General features: G+C 43.0%; 2 protein-coding genes across 7 annotated transcripts in view; one reads left to right on the top strand and one right to left on the bottom strand.

Moving 5' to 3' along the window:
- Positions 1–25,214, bottom strand: part of LOC107224608 (dynein regulatory complex subunit 5-like) — a 64,547-nt gene that overhangs the window by 2,937 nt on the left and 36,396 nt on the right. For 3 of the 6 annotated variants that reach the window (XM_046744226.1, XM_046744225.1, XM_015664726.2), the window contains one exon: positions 9,387–9,494. The exons of 1 other annotated variant lie outside the window; for it this stretch is intronic. In XM_046744226.1, coding sequence (XP_046600182.1) covers positions 9,428–9,494 — 67 coding nt within the window. In that variant the 3' untranslated portion in view covers positions 9,387–9,427. Of the gene's footprint in view, positions 1–9,386; positions 9,495–25,214 lie in introns of those variants that run through there. 2 more of the 6 variants (XM_046744229.1, XM_046744228.1) reach the window with 2 other exon arrangements.
- Positions 1,865–25,214, top strand: part of LOC107224606 (Kv channel-interacting protein 4) — a 55,589-nt gene continuing 32,239 nt past the window's right edge. The window contains exon 1 of the mRNA XM_015664725.2: positions 1,865–3,518. Within this exon, the coding sequence (XP_015520211.1) occupies positions 3,354–3,518 (165 nt within the window). The 5' untranslated portion in view covers positions 1,865–3,353. The remainder of the gene's footprint in view (positions 3,519–25,214) is intronic.

Below are 25,214 nucleotides of genomic sequence, written 5' to 3'. Positions count from 1 at the left end.
TTTCAATTTCGCAAGAGATATTCATCCACGACGGAGGCCGGATATAAGGTACAGGGTTCGAAACACAACGGCGTCCCTTAGGCAGCCGTGCTTAGTGAAGAAGAGCTTTTTCCCCCCTTCACAACCCGTATTGTTGACCCTGCTGACGAGGCTGGTCGAAACAGCGAGCTGCGAGAACGGCTCTCTAAAGTTGAAGGTTTTTGTCGTATTAAGAGACCGAGATCGAGAGACGCGGAATCTCGCTGTATATTATTAATATAATATAATGTATTGATCATTGGCGAGCGTAGAGCGTTGAAATCGCACAAGTTATTTTTATCGCCCACGTATATCTATACGGCAACTTTCGCGCTACCAGTTTTACGACGACTGAAAACGAACGCTTTCAGCAAAGACTTATACTTGCGAAAGCGAATTTGGTTTCGGGACAAATAACTCAGGATAAACGAACTATCAGGAGACCTCGGCGGGATTCGGGATCGGGGGAGGCACGCCTGCTCCCGTAGGATAGATCCGCCACCCCGACTCTGTGTTTCGGGGTGTTTTGGCTGCTTGGACCGAGGAGGGCGCGTCGATATGCCGCTCCGTGTTCCTTTGGTCCTGGGGGATTGGTACGGGTGGAAAAGTTAACTTTTCCGCATCCCGTAGAACGAGATTTAACCGCGATTGGATACTCGTCCGTGAATAAGAGGGTCCGTCAACTATTTCGAATTTTCGCACCCCCTGAAACTCGGACGTACCTACCTACGCGCAAGCTCGTGATTTTTACGCCCGGATGAGTAAGGAGTTTGCGAAATTCTCCATGAGAAATCCCCTACTTTGTCGAGCTTCTTGTTTATCGAAACACGCGTAATTTGGGATGGATTTTTCAGGCTCAATTACCACGCGATCAGGAGTCGATTATTTCGCTTCAATACTTCTTTTTAGATATGTTTGGTGAAATTATAAGGGACATTGTTACGTGAGAATAATGTAGAATACAATGTGTAATAAAAGTAGAGAAAGAGCTTTTGAAATGAAAAAAGTTTGTATCGTCAAGAATCCAATTAACCAAATCCAAGTGATTAATGTTGAGTGACCAAAAGTCTAGCAAAGTAGCCACCGCTGCGTAAACACGATTACTGTGTCATTTTAAATATAATTTCAAGGCTCTCACGTGACTCTTTCATCTCAAGGTAAATATCCGAGGACCCAAAGTATATAAATATATAATACATATATACGGACAAATGTTCATATGTTCCAGCGACGAATGTGTCGAGCTTTTATAGTTTGTATCATCAACGGAAATGAATTTCATTACCACGCGTCTATATAGGTTCTGCGGGTTCTGCGCAAACTGATCGATTGATCGCAGACTTGTTTCAATTGTTGCTTCGAGCAATCGATCGATCGATTAACCGGTAAAACAATAAATAAAACCGTGATACGATTGATCGATGAATCTCAGAGGCCCAGGTGTGAACGTATTCTCGACGGTATAAAAACCAACCAGACGAATCAACAATTGAAAACGCATCCGATCGGATCCTCTTCGTCCCCCGTAAGGCAGGGATGAATGAGACGTGCAAGGTCGTCGATAGACGATAAACTGGTCGCGTGAGAATCGCGTTTCCAAGTATCAGAGAAAAGTGCTCGTTCCGCGCGATCCGATCCGGATCGCGGCTGCTCTTGACTGGAGGCTGCGGGCCGGACGGAGCGCGGGTGCCAAGGCGACGGGAACACAGGGCTATAATTCGGCTAGGTAGGAAGACGGGGCTCGGCGCTCCGACGCTCCGGCGCTGGGTAGGGCGTCGAGGCGATCGAGGCGTCCGCGCGAGGTGCCCCGCGAGCCGTCGTGGTGGGGAAAAGCGTCGCGACGCGCAACCCGGGCAGCCAGTGTCGTGCCCGACGCGTACCTTACTCCTCGATACCGGGCCCGGTACTCGGAAATCACATGGCCGAGGGCCTGACTGCCGATGTCACTCGCGCCGAGTGATAGCAGGTGAACGGCGAGGTCGTCGGCGACCCGGGACTCGCGATTTAAAGATTTTTTAAAAACCCGCCGAGCACTCGAAAGGAGGTGCGACGAAAAAGCTCGCGCGTTGCGTCGACCGTTCGCAGTCACGTTGCGCTCCGTGCGTGACGGTCGTGTTTCGGTAGTGCAGCCTCGAACTGGTCGGACCCCCGGACGCAAGCGAAAAAGCCCCGTCAAACGGGGGGATGAAATCTTTCGCGGAGACTAGCTCGTTAAATTTTTTACGCTTCTCGTCTGATTTTAGTCATTGAGGATAAATCCGAAGTGGAGGACGTACGGAGTGACAGCTTTCAGCCGTACAGTGACGTTTTCAACCGTATCGTGATCCGAGCTTTGTATTCTCAAAGTTTCACAGCCACTGAACTACGGACCAAAGAACGACACGCCCACAAATATTGTTATCTAAAATTTAGGGCTCGATTATTTTTAATCAAAAATCCCACAATCAAGCTGCACGTTCAATAAGCTAGCCAAGAGTTCTGCAACTGCTCGGATAAGATTATCTTGACTTTAATTGATCTCTGTAATCAGTGGCTACAAGTTATGGATTATGCACAGCGTGGAAAGAGATTGGTTAAAATTTTCGAAGCAATCGGAGCTGTGGCAAATATCCAAGAATTGTGTTAAGGGTGCGGCGTAAATAGACGGATAAAATTTGACACCCGAAGGAGATAAAAAAAAAAGGTGAGAAAAGTTTGCAGAGCGAGAGACCGAGGAGAGGCGATAAACCGAAAGAAGGTACAATTCACCAGGCGATTGGGCAGCTGGGTGACAGTTCGCTGGCGCGGAAGTGAAAACAAATGAACATCGCGTGTCTGCGTGGCTACCTTGAGTCTACCTTATTGTTTGCAAACCTCTCTGGCAAATCTATCGGAGTCTAGGTATTCTAGACTCGAGTAGCTATCGGTCGAATTTATCGCAGTACTATTAAGGTAACGAATGGGTACTTCGAAGAAGAATACCATCAAGCCGCGTGCTTCGGGACTTTACGACAACTCCTCCATACAGATACACGTGTCCGTTTCGCGAAGGCAATCAAGGTACGCGAACGCCCTTGACAAAGCTGACACCTTGACTGTTTAAAGAATTTTAACGAACCGATCTGATGTGCCACTTCGGTTATCCCAATTGCGACAGAGGTGAAGAATCACAGCAATTGAACAGTGATCGTCGACGCTTCGACAAATCTTAAGCTCCGTTTGTGGATCAAAGACCGGCAGCTGCAATCTCGTGATTCGTTTCCCGGCTGCGATCTCTCCTCAAGTTCAAACCATGTCGAGAGGATCGTTGGTGCCTTGAGGAGGATCGACGGAGGTGTAACGTCGACGAAGAGAACATGGCCACACCGCCAGACTCGCCTGGACCGGAAGAGGCGCTCTTCGAATTCGAAAGCACGCGAGCCAGGCAGCCAACGACGAGGCCGGTCGCCCTGGAGGAGCTTCTTCGTCAGACGAAATTCACCAGGCAGGAAATACGCGTCATGTATCGCGGATTCAAGCAGGTAATTGCACGCACTTCGGACGTCCCGAAGAAGGTCTTCCCCCTCCGCGTAAGAATCTCGAGTAGTTGACGCGTAATTTCGCCGCCTAGGTTCAACCGGGGATCTAATTCGAGGGAGAAGACGTCGCGAGATTAATAGAACGGCCGGACGCCGTCATGTCCGCGTGTTTGCCGTACGACGGCGTATAGACTGAAAGCCGGTGTCCCTTCCTCTGCTTCGGGTGTCCTCTGTCCATCGAGTACAGGGGATACCGAAACTGAAACAAACCATCACCGCTTGGTAGAATAACGGGACACTTAAGACTGATTTACGACGGTTTAATTCGTGTTGCTGGTGGGAGACTGCGGTTTTTCATAGTCGTACTTAACGCTCAGGGTAGGCTAGGCCAGTGGTAAATATTGACTCGGGGAGAACTTTTCTACCAACGATAAAACTCGGAGACCGAGTGTGAAATTCCACCGGCTAATGTAATCGCTAATTTTAATGCTGCATCGATCTTTTTTTTGTTTTTTTTTTTTCTAGCCTTTATTCTTTCCTCCGAATGATCTGCACTTTTCATTGACAACGCTGTACCCGATGAAAAAATCCCAGGCTTGTAACCGAGAATCGCTTCACCCAGTATGAAATTTCAAAACACATCTTATTTATAATAAGAGGAAATAAGGAAGCGAGTCTGCTCGCAGCTTTCGTTACAAGAGAGACGACGAGCACTGATAAGTGTAGTCGGAAATCTCACAGCGGAATTTTCGTGCAGTATTCGGATAGGTACATGGATGAATTTTCGCAGGCTCACCTTAGGTCGCTTCTCAGCCGACGACTGATTTTCAACACGATTTTCGTTCAGAGAAGAAACGGCGAGCCAGAGAGTGGCGGCCTGTCGTCGCTTGGCACGTTTCCCTAATTCGTACCGGAATCACGTGGAAGCATGCGGACATGAAAGAAATATTCTCTTTTCATTCGTCGCGACATGTCGCCGGTGAGAAAAGTATGCGTATAAATTTAAAGCTCAATCACTACCGTTCCTGCTTTTCAATTTCCATCGAACGGTCCCTTAAGGTGAAAGCTTTCGACGACGCGACTATTACTCAAGCCTACTATTACTCTACTTTGGTTTTCTCACGAGTCGTCGTCCGTTTCGTACACGTCCGTTGATGTTTTCCCCTCTGTCTGGATCTGATCCTCCGTCATTTCGTGTATAATCGTATTCGAAAGGTCTTACGAGGTATACAAATGCGATTCTATTCCAAGCGACCATCGCACAAAGCACTCTCTACTCAGAGAGTTGGGCGAACGATGTATTTCACTGTTACATTTACACGGTTGAAATACGACGTAAAGAAGCAGAAAGAACCCCAGGTGTGCAATACACAGTGTATTCCGGGACAGCGGTAGCCAACTTCAGACTCTTTTATCCGCACCGACACACAGCCGCGAAGTATGTACTCTCAATGAACTCGGAGTGTAAATCATCCGATGGTAGCCGCAAAAAAGTCCGCGGTTCTGTTGACGCCCCTCTCGAAGTTTTGCAGAAATTGACCGAGCCAGATTTCGTTAAGACGAAGCGCACCCGGTACTCTCGCTACAATATCTGTCGTCCAACCCTTATCGCAGGGTTCCGGTTAAGTATCCCCCAGACTTGTGGATAGTATCCAGTGTGCCGTTATGTGTCATTCTCTTTTTCCACCGTTGACACTCTTTGGCTTTTGTATTACACCTATACACCTTTTCTTATTTCGCATCTTACTTCAAGACTCTCGACGATCCTGAAGACGGACGATATTCAAAGACCTCGCGCCATTAAACGTGCGGAATATAAAAGTTGACAAGAATGAAAGGTTATACCGAGCAGTTATGATCTCGTCCTCTATGCTCGCGTATAAAGCTGCACGCTTGAGATTTCCCACTCCTCGATGTTGTCTCGGAAGCTGAGACGAAGTGTCACTGCAGAAATAATAAAAATATCTTGGATCTTCGATGTGGTAACCGAATGGAACATCGTGAGGAATGATAAATCGGTGGGTTTATTGAGAACGGGGAGAAAAATTTCCATCTTCGTTTAGCGCAATGTTTATGAAAATAGCTTTCCCAGTGGTAGCGAACGATGATGAATGGTTCTAACGTTTCCCAAACAGCGGAGACTTTGTACCTACCACAAGATCACAAAGACCCAGCTGCGATCAGTCTGTTTCCGAATTCGCGACAGCTGATTACAAACCGAGAGAGGCTCGAATCAATAAATTTTTCACGCATCGCCTTTCTGAAATAAGGCGCAGTTTCGGTAGCGTTGCGGAAACACATATGTGACTTTGAGTAATTGCCCTGGGATTACGCCGCTTGGATCGACCAGTACGCGAAAATTCGGTATTCAATTTGGCTCCCCTGCTTAATATACACTCTTGTTTACGAATGAATAATTCAATCCGTTCATCTGCATTTTCAAACTCAAAAACGACGCTCGACGAAGATACCAGTGACTATACATAAGTATAATAACAAGCCGAGACGTTCTCGGCGATCCTCGAGGTCCTGGAAGCACTTTGCAGGAAATATTACGAAATTTACAGCTCCTTGGAACAGCACGGAAATACCTGCCCTTAAATTATACCTTGGTATTGAAAATGTCTCGCATATCTGTGTCTTTACTTCGTGTTTCTTTAGTCGACAGATTCTTTGAATTCCTTTTGTTCAAAGCTATAATCAAGCAACTATTATTTTGATGTATACCCTGAGAATGACTTGAATTTTATTTAACAACTGTTATGAATTAAATTGTACAACTGGGTTGTGTAATTTGCATTGAATAAATATTTTCTGACATTTTATCTATATATATATCTATATATATATGTATATATATTTTTCCTTTAGTCGCGAACTGAATTATCGCGAAAAGTAATTATGCAGCGTAAAATACTGAACGAAAATTGACCTTCAAATTATTCTCATTCATCTGCTATGCCAGCTAGCGTATAAGCAAGGTGTGGATACTCGGGGTCTCAACCCCGATCAAAACTGGGGGTTCGGTAATGTTTATGGCTGGGTGAGTTTCCGAGTTTAGTTTACGAACGGCAGGTGAAGGGTTCGCATAAGTTTCAATTCGGTGTAATAGAATATATGGCCATATCCTCAACTGTGATCAAAATTTTACAAACGTGTTGAGGCTGATTTATGAGAAGTTTGGGAGGACAAAATTCGATATAAAAGGTGAACACACAGTCTTAACGCGATTGATTTGAGAATTAGAATCAGCTCAATTCGCCGTGCTACATTATTGGATTGCTTATCGTTGAAATGAATATTGGCAGAGCCGTCGATACACGACAATAAGATTCTGTGCGTTAGAATCGATTGAAAATAGGGTCGTAAGTGGATAAATTGGCTCCGTTTAGAGCTGAAATTTCATAGGATAATAGACCCGGATGAGGGGTTTACAGCAAATCCAGCTAGACGTAAATCGCAGTGTCCAACTTTTATCACGCGATTACCAAAGCCGTTGGAATTGAGAACGTACAGTTTCAGTGTTCAGCCGCTATTTCAAGGGGATATATACAAATCCCAATTGTAACTGCGGGAAATAATCCAAGAATCAGAGCTTGCGAAAAATAATCACTTCACTTTTCACAGATTGATTCGATGAAAAATCTTCGAAATTCCTCAATATCAATCATCTGTTTCGTAATCTGATGTCAATCTAGTTTCCCGCCAGTTGAAGCGTCGATCGACTTGTTTGAACAATCATAGTCAAGGGGATGAAAGATTCAGCAACGATTGATCTGATTTATTGCGAAAACTGTTTCTACATCGACCGGTGCATCAACATATCAACGAGAGGCGAAGATTTACGAAATCTGACAGCATCATTGGGGAGCTGGAAAAACTGCGTTGCTCAGAATAATTCGCTGTTGAATGTACAATTAATGGCAAAGAATGATCCGTAGTTATGAATATTTTCGCAATTATAAAAGATTCGTAAGTTTCGTACTGGCGAATATCCAGTACAGAAGACTCCTTGATCGAATCGATCGAAAATCTCGCACAATCCATGCGATTTACTGTAATATACAGCAATGTTAATCTCGAATAAATAACTCTACTCTAGCCGTTATACAAATAACGGTTGCAAATAAATAACGAATTCACGTGTCCCGCTCGTTCGCGATGATGGAAAAGTAATGTTAAATTCGGCGTAAGACCGCAGTGACGGGCATCCGTCGTATGGCATGGAAACTCTTTTCAACAAGTTAATAAATTGACCGAGAGCTCCTAATAAATTACCCGCTTGTCAAACGAATTTTACAAATCGGGGTCGCCTTCGCGGCCTGACGAAACCGCGCTCCTTGAGTCTAAAACTTTCGGCTTCGGTCACAAGTGCTAGAAAAAACAGAAACCCAAGTAAAAATTGGCATGGAGACGGTCTCTCCTTCTCGCTTTAACCTTCTCTCCTTCTTGCTCTACCTTGTCGACTTAAATGTACAAGTAGCGACTTCGGAACGTCCGTTGCTGACGGATAAGTTCGTATGATGGATTACTTCGTCTATCTTTCTCTAGTTCGTTATTAACTCGGCGAACTCCATCCTCTCCTTCTCTCTTTCTCTCTCCAGCACTCGTTTTTGCTCTCATTCACTCGTTCCTTCTGCATTCATCTCTGCGTAGAGAGAGAGAGAGAGAGAGAGAGAGAGAGAGCGAGAAAATGACGAAAAAACCCACTTCGAATTACCGAATCGACGGAGGCTTCGATCTTTCAGAGATTAAGTGGAGAAAGCTGAAATAAAAAATGAAGTCTATCGGAAAAATTTAAAATCGTATATCCAGTCTTTGATGTGATCGATCGCAACGAGAATAGCTAATATCTGCAGCACGGCGATGTTGCTGGTAGAAACGAGGGAAGAGTACATAGTCGAGTCTATTCGTAATGAATATTATAAATATCGTCGATATGTCGATATAAAAAGCACCTGCGCGTGGCCAGATTTCTTTTCAGTTGCGTATTTTTTCTTTCGTCATAAATTCACCGTTTAGTATGTAACGCATGTTACGTAATGTAGGATTGCATATTGCATTGGAGTAAAATATTTGGAAAAGATCTATAAATTCCGTCTAATAAAATAGAATACAAAAAGCTTTTGACCGTAATTGGAGGGAATGATAGTAAAAATTGTACGAACGAACTCCAGCGAGGTACCTAAATCAATAAGAGGTATGTACAAGAGACTTGTGCCAAAAAGAGAGAAAAATAATTAAATTAAGGCAAGAGCGAAAAATAGATAAGCTTTTCGGACGGGATAAGGTCGAGAAAAACAACGACTGAGAACTTGGATGAAAGACAAACCGACACAAAGAACGTAGACTCAAGTTTACGGTTAATCCTTTAAATTATGTAGGATCTCTTTCTTTCGGCGAAACGAGTTTCATACCCCCGGTGGTTTCAACAGAGAGGAAATAATAACTATACGAGGGAGACGTGGAGGGATTATGATTAAAACGAGAAAAGTAGCCACGTGCGCTTGAACAAACGAGCGATTTGTTAAAAGGGAAAAAAGAAAACAAAATCATAAGTCGTACGTATCGACACCGTTTTCCAGAGGTTCAAGTTCACCTTTGGTGAGTAGATGGTGAATTTTAACTCCTTTTCACGTACGAATTTTCGCGAGTCCTGCAGATGCCACGCGACCAAAGCTCGAAGTGACGAGTAGAGAAAAAAGGGCAGAAAAATAAAAAAAAAAAATTGGAGGAAAAGGGAAGAACAAAAAAATACGGCGGACCGTTTACGTTGTAATTCTTAATTTACGGCAAAGCTCAGGATGTGGTCTGCAAGGCAGAATGGCCAGGCTGTTATACAACGAGCACCTCACGTCTCCAGCGAACGCCGGGCGTCAAGCCGCTTATTATCTTTTAACTGAAGAATCCCCTCAGAGATCTTGAAGATTCAAAACGCTTTCACGGCGTGAAAAGCGGTTATGCGTCTGTAGCTGATACCTACGGAGGAAAAAGAACTCGTTTACATTGGTTTATATAGTTTTTACCCCGTACGCTAATTGTACTGGAAGAAAATAAGTTTCAGTGCTGGTGTAGAGACGGAAAAACGATTTGTCATACGAGTTTGAATTTTCCAAGTCTAAATAACAGGCTTGGTAAATTGGGAAGTCCTCTTTGCATACAATTTGCAAAATCCTTGTTATTACAGTCAGAGTTTTTGTTCTGACAGCTAGTATTCTCCCTATCTCCATATTAATTTAATACGAAAATTTGCTGGTCCGTCGAATTATTTTTTGCACAGTATTAGGATCGTTTGCAATGTACGGTATAGATGCTCGAATTTCGTTCCTCCAATGGGCTGAAGTATCTCGAAAGAAGTGAAAATAAAGGAAGCGAAAATCTTGGGCTCAAATCTCAATCCTAAGTACAGCTGCCACGAAGCCGTTAAATTTTTTCATTCGCAGAATAAACGGGACTTTATGGTACATCGTGATTAATTTTATGTTTTTTCATATCTCTAAAATCTTCATTGAACATCTTGGACTACACGTGAAGGTTAAAATTTTACCAAGTTTCAGCTTTTTCCACCCCTTTATCAGCGACTTTTCACTACAGTGAAACTCCCTTCGGTGAAAATTGTTGGTTGTTAGTTGAAGATAAACAGACGCGCGGCGTGTTCGGCTGGCCTGCGATGTACTTTTGTGGAAATTTCCACAAAACCGCGATTAAAGTCATACCCACAGCGTTCCGACCTCCGACCAACAACCTCCTCTTAGAATTCCTCGAAGTTGGTGTAGCTGCCCTCTGATCCAAGCCGCGAGTAGCTCCGTGTGTTCTAAATTACACAAGATCTTTTCCATGTGAGTTCCAACAAACGAACGATAATTGTTATACTCGCTTTTCGACTGTGCACAGGAGTCGAAAATTTACCAACGAAATTAAACTCGCCACTACACGCGGTGCGGCTTTTCCGTGTCGTGAAAAAGACTCGCCAGTCTCGTAACCAGACGTATGAATATTCAGACGAACCACGCGATTTCCATGTTGGATATAAATTAGCCGAAGGCACAGGCATACTCGATGCAGCTTGTAGATACGAGGGAAAACTCGCGTGTCCGTGAAATTCCAAGATCAACGTTGAAAAACTCTCTCAATACGAGAAAAAATAAAAAACAAAAAAAAAAAAAAATACCGGCCCACTCTTAGCGAATCGCAAAACAATATCAGCTATCACGACTCAACGTGTTGTATTCCCCAGGGATATTACAGGGCTGAGTGAACATTGGAACATAACAGACAGTGCCAAACCGGCCGTAAGAATTTCGGCAGTAAAACCCTGATGGGCAGTTTTTGGTTCAATTTTCCGCCGTTTGGATAGCCGGATTTGTATTTATCTTTTGCCCTGTATACTTAATGCGTTGTATATGTAGGTTTGGAAATAATGCAGCGTGTTATACCGTCGAGAGAAAATACGAATTCCAAGAGCAATGGCTGCTGAATTCCATCCCTGCACATTCGTGCATTCGAAATGTGAATTTCAGACGATGGAATCTACCCCCATTATTTCTATCATCGTTCAGAGATCACCTCGGTGGCAGAAGCGTCATTTTTACTCAGAATTTATGACCCAGTTCATAAATCTCGTTCGCTGGAAGCTTCCGCCTTATGGAAAGCGAGTGTCGTATCAGGCCAGATGATGAGATTGAAAAGCGGGGAAAAATACAATGCTGCAAACGTTGATGTGAAACACGGTTGATCATCCGCGTCGCTCTGTCTCTCTGATTCGCGGTGTAGGTACCTACGTTCAAGGTGCAGCGGATTAATTTACTCGTAGCTGGTAGATATAGGAAAGAAAGAGAAAGAGAAAGAGAGAGAGAGAGGGAGAGGGAGAGAGGAAAAACCTAGACTGGTGGCGAATAAAAAAATTAAATAAATTTTAGAGAGGCATCTCGCACCGGCTGCAGAGTACTTCCTTTGAAATTTTATACACACTGCAGCTGCTAATTACGGACTAATTACCCGTTTAAACTTTCAAATACCAACGGTGATGAAGAATTTTTTTTTTATACGATTTACCGGAGCAACGTGTCTATCAGTCCGTTTCAGATCAGAGCAATACACGCTATCCTTATATTTTATTTTTTCGCTGCAACAATTAAGTGTAAACGTTAGTTTCTACCGAAATAAAAATCCTCCCGAAGTATAGGATCTTCAGCTCAAGTCTGAGGATTGTCTCAATTCATGTAACTCTTTCTCATTTAAATGACGTATACATATAATAATGCAATGAAAATAATATACGAATTTCAGTTTCTCCGCGGGATTTTCATAATAATTCTGTACAAGCACGGTTTGTCGGTTGGACTGCAGGCTTCATTTTTATCCAAGTAAGGCGATATTTCTATTCGTAGATTCTGGAAGCTGGAATATTAACTTTAGTTCACCATCTTGCTCAAAGGGTACCAAAATATTACTGATTTTGCTCATATCTGGTTTCTCGTTGCTCCAATTCCATTATATTTACACGATTACATCCACATAAAACCGTATTCGCGATTTTGATCAGCGAATATAGGGATGTTCTCAGGATGCGAGAGTGATCTGCGTGTCAGGCGCTGTAACGGTATTTTCTAACACAAGAAATGTTTCGTTCATTTTTAATCATTCATTCGTCTATTCATCCATTCGCAAGAATAAAATACGCCTTTTCTACATGTAAAGTTTAATTTTCAAATTTAATTCGATAATTTTTATTCGTAGTCAGATCTTACTTTTCTTTATTGCTGTCCAAGTACGCTCGATAGTTTTTCGGTGAATAAATGGGTAGATATTTTAATGACAGATTTTTTCAAGCCATTTTGCCACGTTTTCGTTACAGAGATTTCATTTTCGTAGATGGCTTTTCACTTTTGACTCTTATAAACTTGTTAAAACTGTTATGTTTCCATTTACAGTTTTAGCTTATCTTATCTCGAGTCTTCGGTGTGAATTCGACTGCTTTTCTCATTTTTATTGACGCATTAGACGCGTTACTTGAACCGTTACAGCACGTCGCGAGTCAAAGGGAATCAGGCGAAAGCCGGCCTCGCGGTATTGAAAAATTGCGAATTTTCCTCCGCGTCAATATCTCTCTTCCCCCTTACGCAGGGGGAACTTCCCTCAGCGAACAAACCCATCTACCCCACAGGATGACAAGTCCCCTTTGCACTCACTCTGGTTACATATTTAGAGCGAGCGCTTGTCGATGGGTGCAGAGTGCGGCGGATACGAGAGAATGAGCAGGCATCCCATCGATGTAAAACGGAGTGGATTGCGCGGGAGGGTTGCAAGAGTATTTTTTTCTTTTTTTCTTTTTTTTTTTTTGTTAAAAATTTATGATGCGCCGGTGAAATGGATGCACGGCGGAAGCGTTCTTCCCCTCAACTTTTCAACATTCCTGTACCCATCGGTGGGCTGTAAATGTTCCCGAACGTCTGTAGTCGTGACTGTTTTAAAATTGTTTAGCAGTCGAATGGCTTGATTGATTCCGGAATATTACGGGCGATAGTCTCGACTACCCGGGCGACAATATGCCGTAGCCTGCTCAATAACTTACGCGATTTCACGGCGGCGTCGATAATGGTTGAAAGCGATCGGGCGTTCGGGGAGAGAAATTGCGGCACGGTCTTATAGGTGTCTGGGTTATACCTCTATAACGCGGATGAGTTACGACAACGCTACGTCTCCCCGAATGCAGTGTCGCCGAGGACATGTTTTCGAGCCCTTGGATGGGAAACGTTCCTGATCGATAAGGCAAACACAGAGGCCGAACGCTATTGTCGCGGTAATATTGGAAGTTTGAAAAATTTCGGGGAGGAAAGGAGGAAACGTCGGGAAATAACACGAGCACAATTAATCGGATCGGAATCATTGGGATCGGATTCATCTTGCGTGCAGGTTCTGATAGTCTGATGGAAGGGCAAAGTTGTTCGACTATCGTCATCGATCTCGTCGAACCCATAGTTAGTCAATGTCTGGAGCCGAGAGTCTCGAGGATTGAGGGCAGATAGAAAAACCAAGAAGTAATGAAGAAGCAGGAGCAGCAAAAACAAGAGTAAGATGTATAATAAGAAAAAAAAAAAAAAAAAAAACACGGGTTGCCGAAATGACCGCGAGATGTACGAATGTGGGAAAAATACCAGGGGGTGTTCAGTGCTGATTGAAATAAGTGCAGGACTGAACGACCCCATTTCAGAAGTATATAAAGAATGAACCCTTTCTCTGCAATCACTGAGACTAAATTTAACGCTTTGCCGGAGAATCCAGTTCAAGGTAGGGCAACGAGACTGAGGTTTTTGGCATTTTAATGCCGTCGACAAACCGAGGTCGCTGAAAGACTACTATTATCCGGCCATTAGTGACCCAACCTTAAAAGCCGGGACTGTAAGAATAATGTCTCGCTTTGTGTACCCTTACTTCGAAAACCAGAAGCGACGCTGTTACGAGTCTTAAGTGCGGATCAGGACATACCAAAGATCGTCGAACTTCCGGTCAGGAATGAATGGTGAGAGAAAACCTGGCGTTCATTCGATCCTTTGACGGTGACATAAGAAACAGGACATGAGAAAGATCGTTTCATGTGATAACTCGACTTGCACTCGAATGTTTTTCGGCACACAGTATTTGTGGGAATTCTGTGACTGTAGGGCTGACCGATCCGATGAAATATGAACGATGAGGTTATTCCTGTACTGCGTGCGAGATGGAACCCTTTACTATTAATGGCTGCTCGGCAGCACGCGGTATTTTTCTTTTATTACCAATATAATTCGTGTTTATAGTCATTTTGATTACTATAATACACACATATACGCCCCTCCGTCATTTATTGATTTATTCATTTATTTATTTCATACCGGATTCCTCCCTCTCCCATAAATTTCAATCAACATATAATATACCATGAAATTTCCTTACGCTCTCGCCATTCGAAATCTGAGCTTATTTTTAAAACGAAACAGAGGCAGGATAAGATAAAACGCTTTGTCAAACGTTCGTCCCTTCGAGTCGTGAAATATTAATCTCTCCTTTTAATTAACAGCTTGCCTTGGCTTGGCCGCCTTACAGTCGACGTCCCGTTATCAACGTGTACAATTTCGGCAGTTATCACCTGCCGGGCGAGTGTTATTCGCACTTCGTGCCAATTACGCATTCAATGAGATAAAATGAAAAGAGTAAAGACGTGCAATAATCGGGAAGCCAATGTCTTCGCCTACTTCATTTATTTCCTATTAATGCTCGTCGCACTTTCAGCGTGCCGGAATCACTTCGAATCAATTTTATCATTGCATCACGGCGCGGCGGCGATCTCATCCAACTCGTTAACAATTGATATCGACAAGCTGCAGTGGTTACACGTATGTACACGTATGTACAGAGATTGCACGAAATCTCCTTCAACAACTTTTTGGCACGGTCTCAATGCCGCACGGACCATTACAAGGCGCATTCAATACACCAGACAACAAACGCCATTGTTGAATAGTAGGTACGTAGTTGCAGGGTGCAGTGTGCATGCAGGCATGCATGCGTCCGTGTTCCTTCCGTGCAACGCTGTGATGTATGATAACCACCTGAATAAAATAGTATGCAAGCACACAAAGTCGCCGTCGGGCAGCTCGGCAAAGCGAAAGAAGAAACGGAATAAAAATCTCGCGACCCTTGCTATTCCAACATCGGACACGACGCGGGAATTGAAACTTCGCCTTTAAGAGAATGAGTCTTTCATCGAAACGAGTCACATGTCAATTTGACTACGAGCCAAATATACACATGCATCGGAAACAAAGCAATATAGATACATCCATTCGATAAAGTAACGATATTAAAAAAATAAAATAATAAAGACACTGAAAATGGCGGCCATGGTTATCAGTAATTTTCGTGCAGGTCGAATGAATCGCCGTTCGTCCGTTTTAACTCTAAATGAATTATTTTTTACCGTTTTACTCGTTTATACGCATCAAAGATTAATAATAATTCGCCAAGGAAATCTTGTTAATATAATTTCAGAGTGTACAAGTAGAAAGATAATGCTTTGGGTAAAGTTTCGTGCTGAAATCTTTGGACCAACTTAGATAACAAGAACGAAGACAACCTAAGCAGCGGCTTACGTTTGCGAATTGTTGAAATTTGCAGGGACAATTCTATTCAATACTCGGTTTTCATTTCTTGTAACTCGCGATTTCCATCGCGTTAATAGACCATTGCCTCGCTTTTAACAATATTCGGAATAAAAAAAGAACACTCTGAGTATGAAAATTGGCGAACATTGCGCCAATTCAAATATAATATATATGGATCGAATATAAGAATCCCTAAAAAAAGTTATAAGCTTATGATGAAGATTGCAGGGATGTATAGATACCGAAGTTCGCGCCAACTCACTTTCTGCAACCAACGATAAACTCCATGAAAGATTGGCCCAGATCTTGATAGTACGAGTGAAAATTCAACCTTCTTTATTGAAGAAACAAAAAAAAAAAACAAATGGAAAAATACTGCATCTGTATTTTTAAATTGTAAAATCTGCAACTGCGAAGAGATGGAGGAACAAGGAGAGAGAGAGAGAGAGAGTGTGTGTGTGTCGGGAAAATGATGATCTATTTTTAGCAATACCTGGATACACACTCTCCATGCACTACCGAACAACTCTGCTGCGTTCGCTCGGCGTATTTGTATCACTGCGATCAGTTGTACTCCGTGCTTTTAAATCTTTCATCAGTCCCACAGTTTTTGGCTTACATACATCTCTGTCCCCCGAAATATGTTTGCGCAACGATAACGCTTCGTATTTCCGTATTTATTCTCTGAAATCACGTGGTGCGTGTAATATTGCAAATATTTTTGTAATTGCTTCGTTTGGTTTAACAGTAATTATGTAGTATACACTCTTTATTCAATAAAATATTTATCCAATTGCGTAAGAACCATTCAATCACCGCGCGGTTATAATTTTAGGAATTCGATTGATACGCGTGATCTTAGACGATTAAAAGGGACTTGTCCAATTTTGAATCAGTTTTCAGACCTTCAGCTTTCATTTTTGCAACACAACGTGGCGTACGAATGAATCGTTGTTCCTTGAAAATCTTGACAAGGCTGAAACTCCTCTGCGAGTCACAAATTTCGTATTGATCGCGCATTGACAGCAAACATGTAAGGGTACCAATGCTCGTTCGGAAAAATGCGATTCAACTTTACTACCGTTTATTCGGTATAATATTAACAGTAAACGTGCCGCGTCAGGTTCCTTCAGAGATAATCTGCAACCGGACGAATCGCGGAGGATAATATTTCCGGGCTATCTGTACAGCGGTTCGCCCGCGCCGTTAATATTTACGAGCGGCCCTTTCCGCCATCAATGTTTATACCCGTGCCACGCACATTTCCTATTCTAGGCTTGTACGGTAATAAGCAGGGCTGATAGCGGCCAAGTGTTGTTTATAGAACAAGAAGATTCGAAGCGTATTTCCTCGGTGAGATATAAAATGAATTGAAAATTAACAACAACATACATTTTTGGCAGTCAAAGAGAAAGCTTTTGTCGTCGAAACTGGCTCCTACGAAGCGCGGACGCAACGCCAAATCTGCAAACTGAAGACAAGCGAAATTGGCGGGAATTATTTCCACGACTAATCGAGCGACGTGCAAATTTTCTGAGACACTGAAATAGATCCCGACGACATCGTACAGTTTCGGTTAGTAACCCCGAACCGAATGGTGTTGTACATTATAACCCAAGCTATGCGTTCATCGCGTTACAACTTCCATCGCAACAGAAAATTGTGTCCAGCTCTTGGAATCCACGCGTAAGTTTCGCTCCTTAAGAAACCAAGGAACGAATGCCGAACGACGTTGAAGAAATGCTGGTTTTATAGATATATAAAACGAAAGCCGTATAGGGTTGGGATTGATCATCGATCGTCAGTGGAATCGGGTATTTGGTATTCTGGAATTAGCGCTTGTTTGGAATCAACACGGATTCCGAACCTTCTACAGAGCTGCGGTAACACATCTGGGATAAATGTTGTTCCTGAAATGAGCAATTCGATCAATTATTCCTGAGGACTAAGTAGGGACCGCTGGCAAGGGTTGGCCATACCAGTCATAGCACCATGGTATGCTAGTCAGTGTGTTAGGGTGTTTCGTTTGGAAGTAAGACTACGTCGTGTCGCCCCTGCCTGAAAAACTTGTTGCGAATAGCAAATAGGAGTGAAGCAAAAATTATCCTCGTTGAAGGATATTTCTTTATTCCAATCCTTGAGTATCCTTCTAGGAGGGCCAAGTTTTACCACTTAAATTACGCTAGGGTGATGTTTCTTTAATTTTTTTTTACTGTTAATATTCACCAGTCAGATTTATTAATGACGCGGACGAAGTCGATGGTTTAGTAATCGAAAACGTTTGAAGATAAATTTTCACGTGAAATGACATAACTTTTAAGCCGTTTAAGTTACACTAACTTGTCTCTAGAGATATTTTTACGGAAAATTGAATTGACTTGAAATTTTTTGCATCGTTCTCTGTTTTAAAGTCGACGGATAAGCTAACGAAAATGTTTGAAGTTAAAGTTTTACAAAAAATTGACTTTCGAGTCGAGGTTTATAAGTTTTAAACTATTTCAGTAATAACGGATTGCAGGATTCCGTTCAAAGAATTCTTTTGCCCAGAATTTGACTCTCTAGAATATGCTTCCAGGATCAAGTCTGTGTCATTTAATACAGCTAAGTGGCAAAAATTGGAAAAAAGAGATTAATCTTCTAAAATTGGATTTGAGAAACATTTTTTGTTCTTGCTACTTACAAGTTTTTCAGGTGAAAGTGTAAAAAAAGCAAGGTTACTTCCAAACGAAACAAAGTCTAGTATGCGTGCAGACCGACGTGAGTCTGTCTGGAATTGCGCCGCGGTTTTTTCAGTACTTGAATGAAGCAGAAAAAAAGGAAAGGTGTTTAAAAGTGAGGTGGATAAGTAATTAAACCTCGTAAACTTTAGCGAAAGTGTGTTTGTGTTGCGTTTCCTTCGTAAAGCTTAGCGCAGGTTGAGCGATCGATTTGCGTGGAATTAAAAAAGTTTCTCTTTCGAAAATGAAATCATAGCTCATCGGTCTCTAAACTCGTGCCATACGACCGTAATATTTACGAGGAATCGGCGGTATTCAGACGTGGAGAAAGGACAGCTAAGACGAAGAATTAAAACCGAGAAACAATGGTAAATCGTAACCACCGCCTCTGCGAATAGGAACGAAAAACGAGCAAGAGTTTAGAAACGGCGAGAATAGACGGCAACAAAGGCTTGCCTCGCTCTCTGCAGCCATGGCGGCAAAGTTAACGCTTAAATGTAGGTATCCAGGGATGATAGAGGGTCCGGAGAGGATCACGCTGCCTGCGCTCTTGATCCCTTAAAATAAAGCATTTCGCATTAGCGCGGCGTTTTTACTTTCACGACAAAGTAAAAAGTTTCATCGGTTTGCAAAAATGGTTAAAAATAATATTGCATGAAATTGAACGAAATATTTGAATTCTAGGAATCAGGCGTAGAAAAAGAAAAGAAAAAAATTCGGTAACGTTTGTCAAATATTGCCGTAAAATACGTCGGTGTGTGTTTTTTTCGATTCAAAGAGACGTAAATTTACTTTATCTTACAAATTGTCTTTGTGCTTACTTTTTCGTTGAACCGAATAATGAGATTTCTTTGAATCGGGAAAACTTTTCAATTTCGCCACATTTGATCTAGCTGGCTAAACCTTTCTCCGCGTGTTTTCAGCCTAATTAGTTTGAATCTTAGAAAATCATTACAGCCGGGTGAAACGTTTGCAAATCTTTGAAAAACAATTGCAATTTTCCTCAAGCTATTCGACATCTCTGCAGCAAGAATGTTAAACTCGAGATGAAACAGAAATCAACGAGTGGTCCTCGGCTCGTAATTCTGTACCCTCTTAATTTTCCCGGTGAAGATGTGTTTGAAATTCGGCACGTTTTTCAGATATTGTAGAGTGTCTGCACGCACGTGACGTAAAGAACGAAGGGTAAGAAGAAATTCCTCGCAAGGATAGGTGGTGGTACAAAAACGTGCGAAGAGCAGAGGAGAGGAGAATAACCGTGAAAGAAAAATACGTTCCCTTCGGTGGAACGGGGACAAAGTAGTTGGGTAATTAAAAACAGCGAGGGTGGTGAGGGGGGCGAAAAGCACACGCAGGGTTCTCGCCGAGGAGACGGGACAGCGTAGAAATTAAAGGATCTCGCCAAGGGCGCGACGCGGAACTTGAAATGAGAGATATCCCGTTCAAGGAAACGTACGGACGACTTTTCCAGACCTGCACGGTGAGTTCTTTTCTTCCACGGCAAGCCTCCTACGAGGGCTCTTGACCAGAGACTTTGCGATGAGCGCCGTCTTTCGACGCCCTGGGTTCGTTTGCCTGCATTTTCACCTTACTCTGCACTCGAGTACATATTCTACATGTATAGGTACACGTGTTGGTGGGTACATACGGGTTATCACGTGCTAACGAGCCCAGAGAGAGAGAGAGAGAGAGAGGGAGAGAGACAATTAAAGAGTAGACGGGGACGGCATTGATTTTTTTGAATTATATTTTCTCTTTTTCATTCGCTTATTCGATGTACATTGCAGTTTTTCATCTCTTCTGCACGTGTCGTAAGATTTCGCGTGTCTAATGGTATAAAGATGTGAGCGCCAAACGGCGTGTAAATATATTTTTCGCGGCATTCCATACGAGAAGCACTCAATACCCATATCTGCACTAAAATTAGCCGGAAAAATAAATAGAGGTAGAAGGCCTTATGTTTGCTGGATACGCCCATTCAGCACCGGAATATATTGTTACAAAGGGTGAAATCACCCGTTTTGTTCCCTTTTAAATGATCTAGTAGTCATCATAGATAAAAGACGTTTATAAACCTCTTATGTCTTTAAAAAGAATAAGGTTGCTGCGTCAACCGACATTATTGTAAAAACAGTCAGTCTCTAGACTTTAAAAAGAGAGCTTGTGTCCAAATACATCTATTTTCTTTCTAAAATATTCCTTGTTCGTGAGACTTCTTTGGCTCGGCGTTCGCTTAAATCGCACAGAGAACTCTTTGATTCTCTTAGATCTTTCGTAATTTCCCCCCCGTTGTAACATTGGTGTCAGAAGCGGGATCTCTTCTGTGCCATTTGAGTGGATTTTGAGTGTAAAGAAGTATACAAAACAATAATGCAACGAACTCCTACGTTGAGAGCATCACGCGCGGAGCGACGAGCTGCCGGACGCGTTTCATCGTGCCAGCGTTCTCCTGAACCAGCGTTTCCTTCCATTTCTCGTCGTTCGGAAGCTGAGGTTCAGCCCCAGCCCCAATTAGCTCTCTTGGCAGAGCTCATCCAGGGAAACCAAGATTTGCTGATGCGTCAGATTCAGCAGCAAGAACAACATCAACAACAGCAACAACAACATCAACAACAGCAACAACAACATCAACAACTGCTACAACAGCAGCAACAAGAACAGCAGAATCTTCTGCACGAACTCCTCACGCAACAGCGTCAACAACAAGAAATCGTGTCTCAGGCGCTGATCGGGATCCTGCAAGGTTTGCAGAACCTTCAGGAGCGGCCGCAGGAATTCCCGATACGCCCAGTTCCATCCCCAGGTAGAAGGACTTCTCTTCCTTCAGTCCCGGTCCCGGCAAGGAGGACCTCTATTCATTCAATTCCGGATCAATCAAGGTCTGACGCTATTTATGGGGGAGGCGAAATTCCCCCTGTTGCTAAAAATTTTCCACCTGCTCATGTCTCGCAACAAGCTCAGGTTAGCTCTTTTCCGCGATGCCACGATGTTCCGTCACGTGATATTTCGGAAGTAGTCGAGCCTCCTGTCGCGTCGTCTCATCCTAGCGTAGATATTCAGGCAGAGTTCTTGGCCTTTTTAAAATCACGCGGAACTGTCAATGTTCTCCCTCCGCAGACTCAGAGCTCGTTCGGACTCAATCAGGTCTCTGTACCTCCCGCGAGTATTGTAGAGTTGCCCTCGAAACAATCGAATTTGAAGCCGGGTTCGTATGACGGTTCGTCTGCTTGGAGTCTATACGAACGTCAGTTTAACATGATTAGTAAGGTTAATGGTTGGAATCCGTCCCAGAAAGCAGCTAATTTGACAGCGTCTTTGTCTGGTCCGGCTTTGGTAGTTCTTGGATCGCTTTCAGATTCGGATTCTGAAAATTTCGATAGCATTTGTGCGGCTCTTAAACTCCGGTTTGGCGAAGAACATCTTTCCAAACTTTATTTTACTCAGTTCGAAAATAGACGTCAAGGGCCCAAGGAAGATTTAGCCTCTCTCGGAAATGACATCGAACGTCTCGCTCGACATTCTCTTACTGATTGTGCAGAAAAAGCTAGAGATCAGATAGCTCGGGCGAAATTCATTAATGCAATTCGGAATCCGGAGCTTCGGTATCATCTGAGGCTCGCAGCTCCAACTTCTCTACATGAAGCAATTATTAAAGGCTTAGAATTAGAAGCCATAAACGAGGCGGATTTAGGTTCGCGTCAACTTCATCGTTTGAGCCAAGCTGAACCTTCAGAAAATTCTTCGTCCCGTCCTTCAGTCAATCAGCCTAGCTCAGATTCTCTTCCAGGAAGGAAAAATAGTGGTTTCTCTCGTTACAATAGATCAAACTCCAATCGGCCTGTCTCAGAGTGCCAGTTTTGCGGCGTAAGAGGTCATATCGCGAAGAATTGTTTTAAACTCGACCGTCAGTTGAAGACTGCGGAAGATTCGTGGCGCAAAAATGCCTCCAAGAGGGCTCCCTCTAATTCGGTTTGGGCAGCACAACCTTCTGTTCCTCAGAATTCGGGAAACTAGCTACCGATGTTTCGAAAGGGCGGATATCATCGGTTTCTTCCAAGTTCCTTAGCCCTATTGCTTCGCAGTTCGTGGTTAGAGGCCTGCGTCGTACAGGCCTATATGCTAAAGGTTCCGTTAACGGCCTAAGTTGTTTGTGGGTGATAGATACTGGAGCCGAAATTTCCGTTGTTCGTCCTGATATGATTTCGTCTCTTGCTTCAATTATTCCTTCTGTGTCTATTCGCACTGTTACCGGAGCAACTACCCCTGTAGTAGGTAAGATGGTCGTGCAGGTAACAGTAGCAGATTGTGTTCAATCCCCACATGAAGTTCTAGTAGCTGATATAGAAGATGAAGGCATTTTAGGCGTAGATTTTCTTTCCGCTCACAACTGCGTCATTTCTACCGGGGATTCGACTCTCTGTTCTGGTTACCGTAAAATCAACCTCGAAACGTCTAGGTTTATTAACTCTTCTGAACAGAAAGAAACCCTCTCGTCTTTGCGCGTTTTAGAACATGTGTCGGACTCTTTAGTCGTTCCTTCTTATCTCACGGAACTCTTTACTAGGTCTTCTAAAGATTTAGATATCGCTCAGACTAATAGTCTCGTTTGTCTTTTTAACGATTTTAAAGAGACTTTTGCTAAAGACTCTGCCGACATCGGGAGATGTACCATAGCTAAGCATTCGATAGATGTAGGGAATAACGCTCCGATTAAACAGGCAGCTAGACGGCTTCCTTTAAACGGTCGCAGGGAAGTTGAAAAATTAGTAGAGGATATGAGAACAGCAGATGTTATTGAGCCGTCTTCTAGTCCGTGGGCTTCTCCCATTGTCTTGGTCAATAAAAAAGATGGTTCCAAGAGGTTTTGTATAGATTATAGGAAGTTGAACGAGATCACCAAGAAAGATGCATATCCGCTTCCTCAGATAGGAGATACCCTTGATTTAATTTCTGGTGCCCGTTGGTTCTCTACGATTGATTTACAGAGTAGTTATTGGCAAGTTGAAATGAATCCGTTAGACAAAGCGAAAACAGCTTTTGTCACAGGTTTAGGTGGACTTTGGCAATTTAAAGTTATGCCTTTTGGCCTTTGTAATGCACCAGCTACCTTCGAAAGAGCGATGGAATTCGCCCTTCAAGGTCTGACTGGCAAGATTTGTTTAGTTTATCTCGATGACATCATTGTGTTTGGTAAGACTTTTGATGAGGAATTGGAAAATCTTAAGCAGGTTTTTAGTCGTTTATTCCAAGCTGGTCTAAAAATGAGTCCCAAAAAATGTCATTTTTTCAAAAAGGAAGTAACTTTTCTCGGACACGTCGTTTCAGCGGAAGGTGTTAAGACAGATCCTTCTAAAATAGAAAAGGTCTTGAATTGGCCTCGTCCCGATTCAAAAGAAAAGGTTCAAAGTTTCTTAGGACTTTGTACTTATTACAGACGTTTCGTTAAGGGCTTTGCTTCTATAGCGAAACCTCTCCATGCTCTTACAGGAATTAAAGTTGTTTTCGATTGGACTCCCGAATGCGAAGGAGCCTTTGTTCTCCTTAAAAAATTATTAACTTCGTCACCGATATTAGCTTATCCCATCCCCGATTCTCAATTCATCGTAGATTCTGACGCTTCTCTCTGTGGTATAGGTGGGGTTTTGTCTCAAATTCAGGATAACCAAGAGCGCGTTATTAGTTATTTCAGTCGGGTTTTGTCTAAACCGGAACGCAATTATTGTGTTACCCGTAGGGAATTATTAGCGATGGTAAAATCTATTTGCCATTTCCATCATTATCTTTATGGAAGGAAATTTTTGATTCGAACAGACAATGCTTCCTTAACTTGGCTTCTTTCGTTCAAATCACCTGAAGGCCAAGTAGCTCGATGGTTGGAGAGGTTAGGTCAATATGACTTCGAAATTAAACACCGTCCCGGAGTTCTGCATGGTAATGCTGATGCACTTTCTCGTCGTCCGTGCGGGGAGGATTGCAAACAGTGCTCTCGTTTAAATAAACAGCTAGATCCCTCGCTTAACGTTCGTCAAATTTTTCTCGTTGAAAATAAAGAAGACTGGATCATCGCCCAGGGGAAAGATTCAGATCTCCTCCTAGTTCGGAATTGGAAATCCACAGGAGTCAGGCCTCAGTGGGAAGAAATATCTTCTATGAGTCAGTCTTTGAAAATTTACTGGGCGCAATGGGACTCCTTGTTTCTCCTCGATCAGTTGCTTTATAGGAAATGGGAATCACCTGACTCCAGGTCGGTTCGTTGGCAGCTTCTGGTTCCTAGAGAAAAGATAACCGAGATTTTGTCAAGCTTTCATGATTCACCTGTCGGTGGCCATTTCGCTTCTAATAAGACTTTGGGTAGGATCAGAGAAAGGTATTTTTGGGCTCACTGCCGAGCTGACGTTGAAAATTGGTGTAGAACTTGCACGGTTTGTTTAGCCAAGAAGGGACCTCGTGAAAAAGGGAAGAGCTCTCTTCAAATATATAACGTAGGAGCTCCATTTGAAAGAGTCGCAATGGATATCCTAGGCCCTCTTCCTCTTTCTAGGTCAGGAAATCGGTATGCCCTGGTGATAGCAGATTATTTTACAAAGTGGTTAGAAGTAGTCCCAATTCCGAATCAAGAAGCTAGCACCGTTGCTCGAGCTTTCGTTCGAGAATTCGTCTGTCGTTACGGAGCTCCTCTTGAATTACACACAGATCAGGGTCGAAATTTTGAGTCAAATTTGATGAAGGAGTTCCTTCAAATTTTAGGGATTAGAAAAACTCGTACCACCGCTTTGCATCCGCAGTCTAATGGAATGGTAGAAAGATTGAATAGGACGCTTCTTCGTTATCTTTCTTCT

This window comes from Neodiprion lecontei, chromosome 6, assembly GCF_021901455.1.
Source record: "Neodiprion lecontei isolate iyNeoLeco1 chromosome 6, iyNeoLeco1.1, whole genome shotgun sequence".
Classification (NCBI taxonomy): domain Eukaryota; kingdom Metazoa; phylum Arthropoda; class Insecta; order Hymenoptera; family Diprionidae; genus Neodiprion; species Neodiprion lecontei.
The sequence above is the reverse complement of the archived record's forward strand: the minus strand, read 5'-3'. Positions and strand labels throughout refer to the sequence as shown.